This window comes from Crinia signifera, chromosome 4, assembly GCF_055691185.1.
Source record: "Crinia signifera chromosome 4, ASM5569118v1, whole genome shotgun sequence".
Lineage (NCBI taxonomy): Eukaryota > Metazoa > Chordata > Amphibia > Anura > Myobatrachidae > Crinia > Crinia signifera.
Genome location: NC_139220.1, coordinates 8494599 through 8512616, shown reverse-complemented (window position 1 = coordinate 8512616; position 18018 = coordinate 8494599). Strand labels below are relative to the sequence as shown.

Below are 18018 nucleotides of genomic sequence, written 5' to 3'. Positions count from 1 at the left end.
TACACACATGATCTGGGGTGATCATCATGGCATGAGCAGAATCTGACGTGTCGGGGATCTGTTTAGATCCTCGCATGACTGGGTGGTGATCATGTAGATGTCACACCGTTGGCTTGTGGCATGATCGAGGCCTTGGGATGTTAGAGAGTTGGCTATTAGTGAGGTTGCCAGAGTTCGCTGTGCCCTACAGTGGCACAGAGCGTTATCTGGGGGCAACACGGTCTACGTGACCTTCCAGTAGACTATCGCACGCCATTGCTGGTCCTATCTCTGTATATGATGATACACGTGTACTAAGATTTGTTACAGCGCCAGGGTCGGATAGCTTTGCAATCTGTATGCTGCTGTGCAGGGGTGCAGGTGTAAATAGCATTTGCTTGCCTGCATGGAGAACATTGCAGGACTATTTAAAAGCCTTCCAAAATGACGGCTTCTACAATGTACCTTCACTTTGATCTGTGACAGTTTTTACTTAGAGGGGCAGATTTATTATGCTCGGTGAAGTGATAAAGCGTCTGGCTTTTATCACCGGCCAATCAGCTCCTACCTGTGAAGTTACAGGCTTGGTTTGAAAATTGACAGTTAGGGGCTGATTGGCCGGTGATAAAAACCAGACACTTTATCACTTCACCGAGCTTAATAAATCTACCCCTGAGTTTCACGGGCAGTTTGTGCACGCGCAATTCCAATGCTGCGCAGTCATTGTGATGACAGCAATGTAACAGCGCCTCTAGTGGCGGTTGTATTACGGCACATACCAGAGACCCATTTACTGACTGAACCGAGAAATTACCAATAGCTTGAAAAATAAAAAAAATATTTCACTGTGGGGGGATAAAACTACGTATAAACCTGCGTTTCGCTGCTACAATTAGTATCTTTCATTTTTTTATATATAATGCCCCTTTTAATGTGCAAACCATTGCTGTAGGTCACAGTACACCGCGCCAGTGAATGTGTTTCGCTTTGATGTGTTTTATCTGCTGTATGTTCCTTTTTATATAACGTTATTGTCTCTTATGTCATAACCCCCCCCCATGCTGTTACATTAACACTTTCATGTATCCTTGCATTACTCTGCCTCTGTATAATTGGATAAATCTCCCTGGGAGCCAGGAATCCAACCCAAATAAATGTTTCAAATGTATTGGCTGTTATTGGGGTAAGCCAGATTTAGGCTGCAGCATTCTGAGACTTGTAGTTCCACATCCATTACAAGAGGCATGGTCCTGTATAGTTTTGGATGAGTGGGGAGGGTGGGGGGGGCGTTGGCCGCCCCAGTGCTGGAACATATACATCCTCTGTGCCCATCTTCCTTTTTGCTGTCTCCAAATGAGTTAATTCTGCGTCGTTGATGCCCGTCGGAGGTTGCCATAGTAACTGCAGCGCCTTGGAAATTTCCTGTGGAATTAGTAAAGGCTGACAATGAGGTTGCTGGACTGGAAGCAGCTTTAGCTGGCAGAATCATCTTACACCAGCAGCGTCCTACCACGCCGGTAACCCTGTCGTGCTTTCTGACACTGCCAGCGTTCTGGGCACCTGGTGCCGTTGCAGCGTTCTAGGAAACGGGCATAAAAAGGCTGGAAACTTTTGTGTAACTGTAGAAACTGCAGCATTTTCCCCCGTTTACCTCAGATTTTGGTTTCTGGTGGGATAGGAGCCCGGAACGTGTTTTTGCTGACACACGAGATGTATTTGTGTGTGTGTGTGTGTGTGTGTGTGTGTGTGTGTATATGGCTCTTTGGAAGGGAACGGTTAAGTCCTCCCCCCCCCACCCCACCCGTTCTCAGTAGCAGTTGGCATGGATACCTGTCCTCAGGAACAACCTGTCTGCTGTGTAAATTCCAGCTGTCTCCGCCATCTGGAGCGGTCGGGCTCCGTAGACCGCTACAGCGGACAGATGGGAAAGCAGGCCCAGCCGGCATCACATTATGGCCACCCGGTCCGACCGGTTTCTGTAGGTCTATAACTTTTTACTAGGCCCTGAGAAGGCCGGTCTGTCACCCAGGACGCAGCCTGAGAGGGCGACTTGTTGTTCGCCATTAATCCCGCCTCTGTGCTGGTTCTGTCGGTGCCGGGAACGTTTGTGCAGGGGTATACGGATGATAGTCAATAGGGCAACGCTAAAATGTCAACCAAAAAAGAAATGACTGAATTCTGCACCTATTAGTTAAAATCCTGTCAAAATGACGGCTTCTGCGATGTACTTTCACTTTGAGCTGTAACAGTTTTTACTTTCACTTTGAACTGTGACCGTTTTTATCACACAGACCAGTGCCGCCCCCCCCCCCCCCCCGCAAAAATTGCTTTCACTTTCTGTTATGACATCTTTTAGCACACAGAGTAATTTGGGTCTTCAAGTGGCCTCTAGTGGTCAGTTGCGGTACCTCACTTCATAGAGGTGTGGTATAGTTGTCCTTTTATATAAATATATATATATATATATATATCCTCTATATTAGGCATGTCCAAACTATGGCCCTCCAGCTGTTGTGAAACTACACATCCCAGCATGCCTTGCGTTAGTTTTAGCATTCCCTAATAGCAAAACTGTGGCAAGGCATGATGGGACTTGTAGTTTCACAACAGCTGGAGGGCCATAGTTTGGACATGCCTGGTCTAGTGTCTCTGTGGCTCCTAAACACCGCCATCTGTTGGCAGTGAGTGAAACTGTCCTTTTATAGGGCGCTATACGAAACACTTGTGGCGCCTTATAAATAAAATTATAATAATAATAATAAACTACATCTCTTCTCTCTCGCACATGCACAAAGGTAGCTGACTAGCTTTCGAAGCATGGTAGCTTTCTGTTTGTATGCATCACTGTTTATCCATTTCTGATTGAGATTATGGGAGAGTGTAGGATATGCAACCATTCAGGCGCTGTGAAACGGCACCTCCCAGCATGCTCTCCTGCACTTTTAACATGCTCTAATGGCAAAACTCTGGCAGAGCATGCTGGGATGCGTAGTCCCACAGGGCCGCACAGTGAATTCCTTTTGCTCTAGGAAGCCCGTACATAAGGGAAATTATTCTAATTTGTGTTTTTGTTTTTTCTCTCTCTACAGGCCACAAGAATTTGGGCATCTGTCAATCATGGGAAGATCGTCGCTATCCATGAACTGCTGATAAGGTTACACTAATCTGACGGATTCTGTCCATTGGCCAAAGTGACGGCTTCCGCCCGCGTGTTTCGTAGATTAGTTCATTCTACCCTGCAGCCATGTATGGAAGCTCGCGTTCCGTCGGGAAGGTGGAGACCAGCAGCCAGAGCCCCGGACGCTCCCCGCGCCTGCCCCGTTCCCCGCGCTTGGGCCACCGGCGCACGAACAGTAGTGGCGGGAGCTCCGGAGGGGTCACCGGCGGCGGCAGCAGCAAAACATTGTCCATGGAGAATATCCAGTCCTTAAATGCTGCTTACGCCACCGCCAGTCCCATGTATCTCAGCGACCACGAAAACATCGCTACTGAGACCCCAAAAAGCACCATGACTCTGGGCCGGTCCGGGGGGCGACTGCCCTACGGGGTAAGGATGACTGCCATGGGAAGCAGCCCCAACATCGCCACCAGCGGGGTGGCCAGTGATACTATTGCCTTTGGAGATCACCATATGCCGCCTGTTAGCATGGCATCTACGGTGCCCCATTCTCTGCGCCAGGCCAGGGACAACACCATCATGGACCTCCAGGCCCAGCTGAAAGAGGTCCTGCGGGAGAACGACCTCTTGCGGAAGGACGTGGAGGTCAAGGAGAGCAAGCTCAGTTCTTCCATGAACAGCATCAAGACGTTCTGGAGCCCCGAGCTGAAGAAGGAACGAGCGCTGCGCAAGGACGAGGTGTCCAAGATCTCCGTGTGGAAGGAGCAGTACCGGATCGTGCAGGAGGAGAACCAGGTTTGTGCCGCCATTTGCTTTTCGTCTTCGTATAGTAGGAGTCCTGGTAATGAGAGGGCGGAGCCATGTGTGTGTTAGTCATGTGATGTACCCGCCTCACCAGGAAATGACCGCTCTCTCTTCTGCGCGGTCTCTGTTGTGCGCTTTGTGTACCACCCTCATGCACTCTCTCTCTCGTGCTCCATCCTGCACTCTCTCTGTGGTGTGTTCTCTCTCGCGCTCCATCCTGCACTCCCCTTCTTTCTTGCTCTCTAATCCTCTGTTCCCTTCACCCCTATACCCCACCATTCTGTCTATGCCCCTGCTGCACTCTCTCATCTGTACCTGGTCTGCGCGTTCCCTCCCACCTCTCTGTGTCACGGGATTGTGTGTGATCACTTCCCGTGTAACCTCACCGTTCCATCTACCATTGTTGCATTCGGATATTCACATTTTCTTCATATTTCTCCTTTCGCTTGGAACCATTCTCTGGATTTTTGTGGGTTGACAGATTCTCTGGCTGCAATCGCCGTCCGCCCCTCTGGTGGAAGTTACTCCTCTAACCTGTCCTGTTGGTGACCCCGGTCTCCTTACAGATGCTCACATGATGTTCAGTGGCATTCTGCGTCACTGTAACCCCCCCCCCCCCCCCACACACACACACACACCCCTCACACACACACACACACTTGCCAGCATACCTGCCCCTGACGGGGTGCACACAGCGGTCCACTTACCAGTCACAGCCCCGGTCAGGCATTGCAGGATTACTGTCAGATCTCAAATACTTTGTTTTGTCTGTTTCTCCTTCATGTCAAGATATGGTTACATGGTTCCATATATATAGGCCTTCATTCAGCTTCGGTTGTTAATCTGCAAAAATCAAGGTGTGCTCGATCTCTTAAACTGCGGTTGCATTGCAAAAAATGCGATCATGGTCTAAAAAACAGTGAGGGGGGGGGCATCGGCTCAGCGTTGCTTGGGGGTGGTGACAGAGCATAATGGGGGCGCTGCCTGGCCAACGCAGGCATGTCCGGACCGTTTGCAGGATGGCCTACGTCTGCCTTACATCATACGCAGCTGCTGCAACTCAAAACATCACTGTTGATTGTGCCAGGGTATTGGTTGGGCACTGAGACATAGATGACTGTGCCGGGGGATTGGTTGAGCACTTGGGAACGTAGATGACTGTGCCGGGGGATTGGTTGAGCACTTGGGGACATAGATGACTGTGCCGGGGGATTGGTTGGGTATTGAAGGACATAAGACTGTGCCGGGGGATTGGTTGGGCACTGAGACATAGATGACTGTGCCGGGGGATTGGCTGAGCACTTAGGGACGTAGATGACTGTGCCGGGGGATTGGTTGAGCACTTGGGGACGTAGATGACTGTGCCGGGGGATTGGTTGAGCACTTGGGGACATAGATGACTGTGCCGGGGTATTGGTTGGGCAATGGATGACATAAATGACTGTTCCGGGTGATTGTTTGGGTATTGAAGGATATATGACTGTGCCGGGGAATTCGTTGAGCACTGGGGACTTAGATGACTGTGCCGGGGGATTGGTTGAGCTCTTGGGGACGTAGATGACTGTGCCGGGGGATTGGTTGAGCACTTGGGGACGTAGATGACTGTGCCGGGGGATTGGTTAGGCAATGGATGACATAAATGACTGTTCCAGGGGATTGGTTGGGTATTGAAGGATATATGACTGTGCCGGGGGATTGGTTGAGCACTGGGGACGTAGATGACTGTGCCGGGAGGTTGGTTGGGCACAGGAGGACATAGATGACTGTTCCGGGGGATTGGTTGGGTATAGAAGGATATATGACTGTGCCGGGGGATTGGTTGAGCACTGGGGACGTAGATGACTGTGCCGGGAGGTTGGTTGGGCACAGGAGGACATAGATGACTGTATCTTGGTTTTGCTTGGGAACTGGAGGACATAGATCACTGTTGAGTGCTGAGAGACTTAGGAAATTGATTGCAATGACTTGGGTATCCACATTCCGGCAATGCTGTGTCTGGGTGAAGTTAGTGGGAGGGTGTCAGGGGCCGGTAAGATGTTGAGCTCCGAGTTCATGCAGGACGCGAGGTGACCCCACTCATCCCTTTTAGTAGCAGGTGCATAATTTAGAGTGTTGGAAGAAAACATTATTTATTAATGAGATTGGGTCGTTTGAGGATACGTCAGCTGATGGCTTAGACGATGTGGGATGAGTGAGGAGACGGGAGATCTAGAGAGACGTGGGTTATTTTTCCGGTGGTTTAAGGGAGGATGAGACACGGATATGAAAAGACACAAGCAGCACATAGCTTAGTTTATGGACACGGGCTGTCCATGCGCCTTATATTCCCACTGCAGGCATCCTCTTCTCGTCTTACATCCCAGTGTGGACCATGTGACAGATGGTTTAGGGACCAGTCCTGCAGCAGATCCCTGCATTGTGACCTGAAAAAAGGTTCTTCCAGATTCAAAACTCCATAGGGAACATTTAGGACACAAATTCGGGAGAATGTCCAGCCCTGCATTAAGGACACGGGCTGCATCCGCCGTATTGGCCACCTGAGGATTAGTAAAGTGCGTCCATTAGGAATGAGCGCTGCACGAGTTTCAATATGTGACAGTTAGTAATGACTGCACCTGTGCCCCAGCTAGGCGCTCTGGTAATGTGACAGTATTGACTGCACCTGTGCCCCAGCTAGGGGGTCTGGGACATGAGACGGTAATGACGACACCTGTGCACCAGTTAGGTGGTCTGGTAATGTGACAGTTAGCATTGACTGCACCTGTGCCCCAGCTAGGCGCTCTGGTAATGTGACAGTAATGACTGCACCTGTGGCCCAGCTAGGGGGTCTGGGACATGAGACAGTAATGACGACACCTGTGCACCATCTAGGGGGTCTGGGACATGAGACAGTTAGTAATGACTGCACCTGTGCCCCAGCTAGGCGCTCTGGTAATGTGACAGTAATGACTGCACCTGTGGCCCAGCTAGGCGCTCTGGTAATGTGACAGTATTGACTGCACCTGTGCCCCAGCTAGGTGGTCTGGGACATGAGACAGTAATGACGACACCTGTGCACCAGCTAGGTGGTCTGGTAATGTGACAGTTAGCATTGACTGCACCTGTGCCCCAGCTAGGTGGTCTGGGACATGAGACAGTAATGACTGCACCTGTCCCCCAGCTAGGTGATCTGGGACATGAGACAGTAATGACGACACTTGTGCCCCAGCTAGGTGGTCTGCAAAACATGAGCTGTTGGTAGATCTCGAGGACAGGTTTGGTCAGCCCTGCCTTAAGGTGCCCACATATCTACAGGCTTAATTCCCATGGTCCTGCCTCACCGGATGTGCCGATCGGCAGACATTGATAATCAATGATCGGTGATCCGTCAGCGGATCGGGGACATAAAGCCTGCAATAAAAGTCCAGATTCCTTGTTGGGATCAGGGAATCGTGATTTTTAAGCATGTTTAAGATCATCCGGAGTGGTGGTGCCCGGAGTGGCGGTGCCCGTAACGCTGTAGGTTGTTGAGCAGCCGCTACCTTGTTGCATTTCGCATATTGCAGAACTTTGCGCATGCATTGGATTAGCAGCACTGCCTGGCGCGCTTACCATCTGGGCATCACTCTGTCACCGCCAGTGCTGCCAATCCTAATGGTGGAGGTGGCGCATTGCAGCGCTGAGCATGGTGGTGTCACCGATCAGCCATATTACAGGTGCACCTTGCTGTGAGTCCTGCCCACATCACAGCAGAGGCATATAAGGTAGGTACCCGTTACCGGACTCTGCTGCCATGCCCCCGCTGATAGATGCCAGTCGCTGCTAGAGACATGACTATGACAGACGCAGCCCGTACCTCTCACTACCCCTCTTATTGCATCATCCACGTCTGCTGGGCCTCATTCAGCGACAGCGCAGCCACTGACATAGCGTACGTTAGTATGTGGGGGGGCAGACCCGTGGCTGCCATGTGCAGTGATAAAGGCTCCTGCGCACTGTGACTCGCGGGTATTTGGGTAGATGAATAAAGAATATTAATAATGGATTAGTTAAATATATTCTGGCTGCCGGTCGCCACCACTGGAAATGTCTGTTATACGCTCTGTATATAGGTACCGCTTCATGACTGCAGATTATTTTTTATTTCTTTGTGCTCAATACAGAGAAATGTGTATACTAGACCCCTGTACACCCCCCCCCCCCCTCTGCCTGCCGTGTGCCTGGGCAAACCCCCCCCCCCCCCTCCTCTGCCAGGTGCCTGGGAAACCCCCATAACCCCCCCCCCCCCCAACACACATGCTCACACACACCTGCCGTGTGCCTGGGCAACCCCCCCCCCCCCTGCCTGCTGGGTGCCTGGGCAACACCCCCCCCCCCCCTGCCTGCTGGGTGCCTGGGCAAGCACTCTCCCCCCCCCCCCCTGCCTGCTGGGTACCTGAGCGAACCCATAACACCCCCCGGTACTTATGTATTATCTGGGCTCCCATGTTAAATGCACCCCATTTTCTCATACCCCTACTATCCAACTACGCATGGAGTTGATTTTATATAGTGTGGCGAGCGCAGCGAGCCACCGTGCCCGAAGCGTGGCGAGGGGACGCGGTCTCATAAGATAAACGGGAGCCCAGATATTACATAAGTACCCCCCCACACACACACACCTGTTGGCAACCCCCTCCCCCCGCCTGCCTGGCACCTGCCCAACCCCCCATCACTTGGTGGGTGCCTAGACAACCCCCATCACCTGCTGGGCAAAACCCCCCCCCCCTCCACCCCCCCTGCCTGCTGGGCGTCTGGACAACCCACTGCCTGTTGGTTTTTCCAAAGCCAGGGTCAGAGTCAATTGGTCGACATAAACACCTGAAACTGTCAACACACCCTCTGGCCGTATATCTTGGTTCCGGTGTGGCGGGGGGGGGGTCCTTTCCTCTTATGTCTCTTTCGTCTTCCCGGACAGGGGCCGGGGCCCGTATCTCTCACCAGTGAAGGCTGCTGTTTACATTTCAGAGTGAAATCTAAGTATCGGGGGCGCTAATTGGCAAATTACAGTAAACTAGCAGCACAGACTAATTAAACTTGGCATTCATTAAGATACGCTTCCCTGAAGCTGGAAGCTGAGTGCGCCAAATCCGGCTCCCGAGGTGTAAGCTCTTGTGCAGGACTGAAAGGAAAATTAAATCCCATCTTTGCCTTTTTCTCCGCCATCTGCCCCCATATTCCCTGCCCGCTGGTGCGGGGCACAGGCTGGCCAGGAAAATGGAGACTGTACTTCTTAATGTAACCGCAAAAGGCCGTGATCCGTGAACTTAAGTGGAAACTGATTTGAAGCGAAGCGTGTCCTTCCAAAGCCTAGAAGCAAAACGATGGCATGGCGTGCTGGGATGTGTAGTTCCACAGCGACTGGAGTTCCTGTAGACTACACAGCGGATCTCTTCCCCCCCCTGCTAAAATATCTCTGGGTGTGACGCAGATTGGAAGCTGCAGAGGGTGGAAGTGAGGGGCACTTTTTTGTCCCTCTGAGGGTAGGATGATTTTTCTATGTGCTTCACATAATAATATTTTGTGCGCCCCCCTGCCACTTTTACTAGCTTTTTTACCCTTATGACTAACTTGATTTCAGACATGTCTTTGTATCATGGCGCTGACTTATTGCCATTGCTGTATTATGGACGGCCAGTGGAAGCTGGAATAGGAAAGGCCTTTTATATATAAAATTAATACGCCGCCAGCCATTTAGGGTTACGGGACTGGACTTTGTACACCGCTTGTGTTTGCACCCAGCCAGGGTAATAAACACGGGAATGGCATTATGTGCGTCTATAGGGATACAGCAAATACGTCCCAGACGGTACATAGAAACTCAGATAATACTGACGCAAGTCACATGATGCTGCGCCTGGGAATGTAATGATTAATGTATGGATAGAAGGCTGTGCTGGAGACAGATGTGGTAGCATCGCATACTAGGGGGGGGGGTTCTTCTGGTTCACTCCCCCTGGCAAATTCCTTCTTAGATGGACAGAACCATGCTGCTCTGCAGGGGGGCAGATGTAACATGTGCAGAGAGTAAGATTTGGGTATTTTATTTTGTTTCTGTGCAGGGAAAATATAGATCTCACTTTGAAGTAAAACCCCACCCAAATCTAACTCTCTCTGCATGTGCTAAGCCGCAGATGGAGATTAAGTACCAGCCAATCGGCTCCTAACTGCCATTTTTCAAATGCAGTCTGTCACATGGCATTTTGATGCTGGTACTTTATCACCTTCCACATTATCTCTCTCCTAGGAATTATTAGTACACAGAACCTATATTCTCCTCCGCAGTGTAGGGAGGTCTGTCCGGTACTTATGTAGTAACTGGGCTGCCGATTTTGAAATCGGGTCCATCGCATCGCATCGCACCCGACCAAATCGCATGCGATGCGATGCGATGGACCCGATTTTTCCATAGGATTCAATGTTAAAATGGACTGAGTCCATTTTAACATGGAATTCAATGGGAAAAGGGGTCCTTTTCATACCCCTACTATCCAAGTGGGCATGGAGTTGGATATAAACCTGTGGCGAGCGTAGCGAGCCACCGAGCCCGAAGCGTGGCGAGCATAGCGAGCCCCGCGAGGGGACACAGAATACCGTCCCCTCGCGGGGCTCGCTTCGCTCGCCACGCTTCGGGCTCGGTGGCTCGCTACGCTCGCCACAGGTTTATATCCAACTCCATGCCCACTTGGATAGTAGGGGTATGAAAAGGACCCCTTTTTCCCATTGAATTCCATGTTAAAATGGACTCAGTCCATTTTAACATTGAATCCTATGGAAAAATCGGGTCATCGCATCGCATCGCATCGTATGCGATGCGATGCGATATCGCATCGCATCGCATCTGATTGTATCTGATTGTATGCCTTAACTTAAGGCATACAATCAAAAAATCGGCAGCCCAGATACTACATAAGTACCGTCTGTCCTATACCAGCGCTGGGTCTGATGATGTAAACGTGGGGCTGAGGAGCACAGAAGGAATAGGAAGAGCCCATGTATTGTGTGGTTACAGGGGATGGTACAGGCGGAGAATGTGAGCGGGAAGGCCTCGGTGTTTACGTTGGCATTTTGGGCCGTTTCCCTTTAATGGATCAGCTTGTTGCAGGCGCTGTGCTGCCGGGCAGATCTGTAAACACGTCCTGCCCATACGTTCCACCAACGCATCGTGTTCCTCTCACCATCTGTCCACCGGTTCCTGATGAATTGTGTCCCAGCTCTGATTTCCACAGTATGCGAGCAGCACTGAGATTACAGTGTGAGGGGTAGGCGGCGGGCGCTGGTGTAGAACGTATAGATTACAGGAGCCCCGAGCCTGCTGGTCATACTCCGCTCCGGGGTTCTGTGGTCAGGAACCGCTATAGGTCACCCTGCGGGAGATGTATCAAACCGTAGAGGGAGAGATAAAGTAGAGAAGTTGTCCAACCAACAATGCGCTTCCAGCTACCACTTATCTAGCACAGTCTGACAGAGAGGATTGGATGTTATGGCACCTTCTCTACTTTATCTTTGCAGATCACATGAGCAGATGTGCTATGGGGCTGAGGGGGCCGGTGATGGGGCTGAGGTGGTGGGGCAGTAGCACGGTTGGATGTCACGAGGCGGGGGCAGTAGCGCGGTTGGATGTATGAGAGGAAGTCATGTGACGTCAGCTCCGCCCCCGATCAGCCTGATTCTATCACAGCCGCTGAGTAAGTCCTGGGCTACACACAGACTGCACACACTGGGGAATCATTACATGGTGAGCGGCTGTTATCTGGGAGTGTCAGGTAATACGCAGGCGTGTCCAGGTGTGTGAGAGGAAGTCATGTGACATCAGCTCCACCCCCGATCAGCCTGATTCTATCACAGCCGCTGAGTAAGTCCTGGGCTACGCACACACTGCACACACTGGGGAATCATTACATGGTGAGCGGCTGTTATCTGGGAGTGTCAGGTAATACGCAGGTGTGTGAGGGGAAGTCATGTGACATCAGCTCCGCCCCCGATCAGCCTGATTCTATGGCAGCCGCTGAGTAAGTCCTGGGCTACACACAGACTGCACACACTGGGGAATCATTACATGGTGAGCGGCTGTTATCTGGGAGTGTCAGGTAATACACAGGTGTGTGAGGGGAAGTCATGTGACATCAGCTCCGCCCCCGATCAGCCTGATTCTATGGCAGCCGCTGAGTAAGTCCTGGGCTACACACAGACTGCGCACACTGTGGAATCATTACATGGTGAGCGGCTGTTATCTGGGAGTGTCAGGTAATACGCAGGTGTGGCCAGGTGTGTGAGGGGAAGTCATGTGACATCAGCTCTGCCCCCGATCAGCCTGATTCTATCACAGCTGCTGAGTAAGTCCTGGGCTATGCACAGACTGCACACACTGGGGAATCATAACATGGGGAGCGGCTGCGAATGGATTTGCTTCTTCTATAACCTGATGTCAGTGTTTGCTATAATGGATCAGATACTGGACATTGGGGGTTATTCTGGTTCACTTGGAAAGGCGCAATCACTCTCTAATGGACAAAACCATGTGCACTGCAGGTGGTGCTGATGTAACATGTGCAGAGAGTTAAGGGGTGTACACACGGGGAGATTTTGACTAATGGACAAGTTTGACTAAAGGCCCATACACACTGGGCGACTGTGAGCTGAAAGTCGCTCAAAACAGCAGGTTTGAGCGGCTTTCAGCTCAAAGCCGCCCAGGTGTATTGCCCGGCGGTGAGCGCTGCTGCGCGCTCCCGCAACATCGCCGGGAAAGCCGCTCATTTGCTGGTTATACTGCTTTCAGGACGGCGTTGCATAGCGATACGCTATGCAACGCCGTCCTCCCCCCTCCGTCGGCGCCGGGCAGGGGGAAAGCTGCGCAGTGTGTATGGACCTTAAGCAATTTGGGGAGAGATTTTGGCTAAGCAATGATAGTCTATGATCTAGTCAAAATTGCCTTGTCTGCACAGTCTATGCTAAGCAATCTCTGCTAGACCATATTCACTAAGCAGGAGAACAATAGGGAGATTTTGGCTAACCTTCTAGGAGATTTTAACTATCTAATCAAAATCTCCTATTAGAAGTTCTCCGTGTGTATGCCCCTTTAGATTTGGGTGTTTTATTATTTCTGTGCAGGGTAAATACTGGCTGCTTGATTTTTTACACTGCAATATAGATATCAGTTTGAAGAACACCCCACCCAAATCTAACTCTCTAATGGTATTGCCCATTAGAGAGTGATTGTGCCTTTCCGAGTGAATCAGAATAACCCCCATTATCCATCTGACTATTTCTGCTTCCCAGCTGGAAGCGACAGATCCTCAGGCCAATGGGTGTAACACGCCTATCGCCCGTCAGAGCTGCAGTACATGAAGACGATTACAGAGTGGTCCTTGTTCCACCGCTCACTCACATGGACGTGGCAGAATGTCCTGACCTAGCGGCAGATGTGTACCCAAGCTGCCCTCCTGGACCCTGACCCTGTATAGGCAGGGGGGGGGGGGTATTTATTTTGTGACCTGATGGCAGAATGACCAATTTACAGAACGTCTTGCACGGCTACAGTCATTATAAGTTATTCTGGTTCCAGGCCCTGGTTTGTGCTACCCCCATTCTACCTCGGTCCTCATTATAGCTAGTATATGTGTGCTTGCACGCGCCAGTTATGTTCTGCTATCCGGGGGCAGAGAACGTCAGAATAACCTAATGTTCTCCGAGTGCTAATTCTGTCCCGCAGCTTGTGTATGTTGTGGCTGGAAGGAGCAGTAATGAGCGTCCGTTCCGCAGCGCTCCCCATCTCCACCATGTACCCCGGGCTGGGAACGTACAGAAACTCGCGCGGCGACTGTCCGGCCGAACAAAGCTCATCTCTCATTAATATCAAACATGGCCTCTGTCCATTTCCCAGAAGGCCCTGTCCATACGAGACCCTTTGTCTCCCACGCGGGTAATGGCTTTGCTTCTGTGAATTGCTTCCCCGGGACAGTCAGGGGTGGAAGGCACAACCTAGGGAATGAACTATTGTATACCATTAACCTAAAGATGAGAGCCGACCCTCTGTTCCGGGTTAGGGCACCCTGCATCTCCAACTACAAGTCCCAGCCAGCTTTGCCTGATAACCTAGCAGCTTATTAACAGCTGGAGGAGTCACAGGTTACCTGGTCCTTCTGTAATCCTGCCCCACTGCTGTCATGTGTGGGGCCCAGCACTCTGTAACCAATAGCCAGCAAAGAGGCGCTGCAGCAGCTGCACCCTGAGGCTACGGGTCTATGGCGGCTACAGGAAGACCTGGAGGGATGTATACACAATTCATGGTTTCTTCTAATAAATGTTACTAAGAGGACGCCCCGTAATTCCGTATTCTCCTCCCCGTTATCCTGCCGGATCTGCGGCGTACCAGCGTCCAGCTGTGGACTTCGTATTGCCCGCCAGCATGTAGGTATCTGTCTGCCGACGGAAGGACGAAGGCCGGCATACCCCCTGGTTATACGGTTATTACGTATCCACCTATGGCTGACCTGCCGCCATATCTCGTCCGATCACCGCAGATGGTATCGGACAGTAGATTAATTGGCAGCATCAGCGAAATCTAACCCGCGGCTTTTTCATCGGGTGCCGGACGGGGTCCCGCCAGTCGGGCTCCCGACAGGCATTTACCCGACGTCGGGATCCCGACTATCAAAACACTGACAGCCTGGATCCCGACGACCCCCACAGAGGGAGAATAGAATAGGTGGCGAGCGCAGCAAGGGGCTTATTTGCGCTCACCATGCTGTCTGGGTCCAGCCAGTCGGGATCCCGACTGTCGGACCACTATACCACACCCTTCTTACCACGCACTTGATATCAGTCCTATTATAAGGCATTCGGAGGAGATAGAGATGATCATTTTACAGTAGCCATTATAGCAAGGGCATCCGATTGGCTCACAGACCATGTCTAGGTAGACAGGCAAAACGTCAACACAAAAAGATTGACGGGCACTAGATTAACAGTAAAACATGTTGTTGCCCTTTTCCAATAACATGGGGCAGATGTATTAAGCCTGGTGAATAGATAAAGTGGAAGGTGACAACGCACCAGCTATGTTGAAAAAAATGACAGTTAGGGGCTGATTGGCTGGTGCCTTACCACCTTCTACTTTATCTCTTTATCTGCCCCATTGTTACATGGTTGTTGAGGTGGGGAAGAAAGATTTTTAGTGCAGCAAGTTTAACCTGTATATGATGTCGACCTTTTTGTCAGTGTCCGCATGTTGACCTCTCAGTGCCGACGTTGTCTGTGAGCTTATCCACCTGCTATAGCAGTGCGGCCCGGGCTGTTGCCTATCCTGGCAAGTTCCAGGACCGGTGTTGAGCCAGTTAATGATTATAGCTGGGTGGTTTTGCGGCTGCAGCTCGTGGCCACAGTGTGGTCTGCAAGCGACCTGACCAGGATCCTCTCTGTGTTGATGTCGGTGCACAAGGAGTGGGTGAGCCTGGTAAATATGGCAGTGTGCAGGGAGTAGTTTGGTGATTTCCTCAGTAAATAAACCAGGATGCGGCTCATCTTCCTCTATAGCCTTTACAGAATATCTTCTGCAATTTCGTCCTGCTTTCAATGTAATATTAGAACACCTCGTCAGTGAAGGAGTAGTAGATTCAGGGAGAGGGTGTTCAGCTGAGATGGTAGCATGAAGTATACAGAGCCTGGCCAGTGCATTCACAAGCTCATCTGGATTGTATCCCGCGATATAACATCACAAGCCGCCAAGATACCTCGTTACCATGGAAGGTCGCCATAGAGGCCTTGTGCACACGGTAACATCTGTAGCTACGAATAATTACAGCGGTGGATGGTTTATTCCTTATAATGGAGACATATTGGACCGCAGCGGTTACACGCAGCGACCCCGGTGCTGTACATAGGTCAGTTAAGGTCACCTTAGCGCGCACACTCTTTTCTGACCTGCAGAGCTAGCACTTTAATACTGGGCTGCCTGATGCTGCTCTCCTTGCCGATCTAGAGAGAGCGAGTTTGGTTTTTATGCCGTCTGACAAGCGGCCGAGCCCCGAGGAGGTCACGAACGACTCCTCTAATTTTAGGATTTTCCCAGAGGCGTCTTATTTTAGGTCGGGGCGGCCTGCTATTGACTCTCCCACATTGTTCCTGCGCATTACAGGATCTGACACTCGGCGTGTGATTCATGACAAAGCAATGGCTCGTGCTCCGGCAGGGTCCCCGCCTGAGGCCTCGCTACTGAGCTGCCAAGTGCTAGGCCGGGCCTGCGGGCGCCTCGTGTGAGCGTCGTGCTGCATAACTTAACGAGAAAGCTGCTGACTAACAGCCAGGGATGGGACCGCCACATGTGTGATGTTCACAAGAGCAGAGGATACTGCAGCCCCCTCCTCCTCTCTTCAGTGTATGTAGGCCGCAGCCTGTGCTGTAGTGGTGCAATGTGCTGCGAGCCCCTCTGACAGGGATATAAGGGGGCATGTGGTCCCCCCACAGTTATGGCATCCGTCGCCAAGATGTTTGGAGTCGCGCTGTGCACATTTCCTCATAACATCCTCCATCTGCGCGGTTTTCCCGCGGTGTCAGGACACGTAAATCGTTTGTCCAGTATCCAGTGACTGGTTTATGGCCCGCAATATGTACTATCTGTCTTGGCTTTATATGATCGGGCCATAAATGCTTTCTAATTTAAAGCAGAATCCTATAAATCCACCTGTATAGTGGGTTATGGCTGCAGCGGGTATAAAGGGCAGCACCCCAACCAGACGTATCATCACCGCTACAGTCGTTGCTGACCGGTGCGGGGGTCGGACAGATTATCGATGAATCTGAGGTAAATGATAGTTTATGTAGCTATTTGGGCACAGACGGAACCTTCTGACCCAGAGGTTTGGTCAGGGAGATAAATAATTGAAAGCCTTTTATACATCCCCCCTTCCTCCTATACATCCATTTGCTCTGCCCACTGTTCTCATCATTATGTTGCGTGACGGCGGCCATCTTTGCAGCGTTCTGTAACCTATGCACCTGGCTTCCGCCCTCTGATTGGACCATCGCCTCACACACGTCGCCGCTGTATATGCACAGGAATGGAGACTGATCTTTATAGGACATAACTATTGATCCGCCCTTATTAAATATAAATGAACATCAATACCCCATTATCCTAGAGGGAGGGTGGTGTTAGACAGGGGACGGCATATTGGGGGAGGACATCTTACTGGGTCTTGTTGAGGCTTCCCTGTTATGCTATAAGCCTCCGTTACATACGTCGGGCTGGGCAGTGAAGCTTGCGTTCCATAACCTATTCCGCATATGTCTTGCGCTGAGCCACCATACTTGCATTAAATCAGAATGACGTATAAGTGACCGGATTCTATCCTGTTGGTCTTGGTACATACGGTATGGAGGTCACGGGGCTTCTCCAGCCAGAAAGACGCGCAATTCTGCAGATCACATAGCTGCGGTTGTGGTTTTGGGAATCCGTGATAAACAACCAGTCGGTCAGCTCCAAACTGCCATTTTCCAAACCTTGTCTGTAACATGACAGGTAGGATCTGATTGGCTGGCTGTTTTATCACTCTCCATTTTATCACCTTTTGCAGCTTGATACATTTGGCCCACTAGACTCGGGTACCAGGTGTGCAGGCCAGTGTCAGTTCTGCGGTGTTGGACCTCTGGATCTTCCCTGCAGGGCACTTCCCTATCTGTGTGCCAGCCTGGCAGTGGGTCTGTATCCCGCTCGCTGCGTGCTGGGCAGGTAGGGCCTGGCTCCCAGTGTATATATACATACAGAGGAATGTTTCCAGCCAGCGGTTAGCACAGGCATTCCTGCCATTCCTCCGGCTGAGAGGGGGGATTGTGTTCCTCCTCCTCCGTCCCTTCCCCGGGATACATCACAATACTGTGTTATAATGACCTGCTAATTGTGCTAATGATGCCTCCTTCACACACAGACACACAAAGCGGCTGCAGCTGCCTCATCATGGCCACTTCTCCCGGGCGCAATCAGCCATGGCGCTCCGCCATTCAGCGGCGTGCTGCCGTTATTAACCCTTAGCGCGGGCCGGGCCTAACAGCTTGCTCCAGCGTCTCTGAGGGAGAAGGAAGGTGACAGAGAACCATCCTCC

At 51.2% G+C, this 18018-nt stretch overlaps 1 protein-coding gene across 13 annotated transcripts in view; it reads left to right on the top strand.

Annotated features, from left to right (window-relative positions):
- Positions 1-18018, top strand: part of ERC1 (ELKS/RAB6-interacting/CAST family member 1) — a 124723-nt gene that overhangs the window by 13487 nt on the left and 93218 nt on the right. For all 13 annotated transcript variants that reach the window (XM_083180947.1, XM_083180945.1, XM_083180944.1 and 10 more), the window contains exon 2: positions 3069-3892. In XM_083180947.1, the coding sequence (XP_083037073.1) occupies positions 3224-3892 (669 nt within the window). In that variant the 5' untranslated portion in view covers positions 3069-3223. The remainder of the gene's footprint in view (positions 1-3068; positions 3893-18018) is intronic.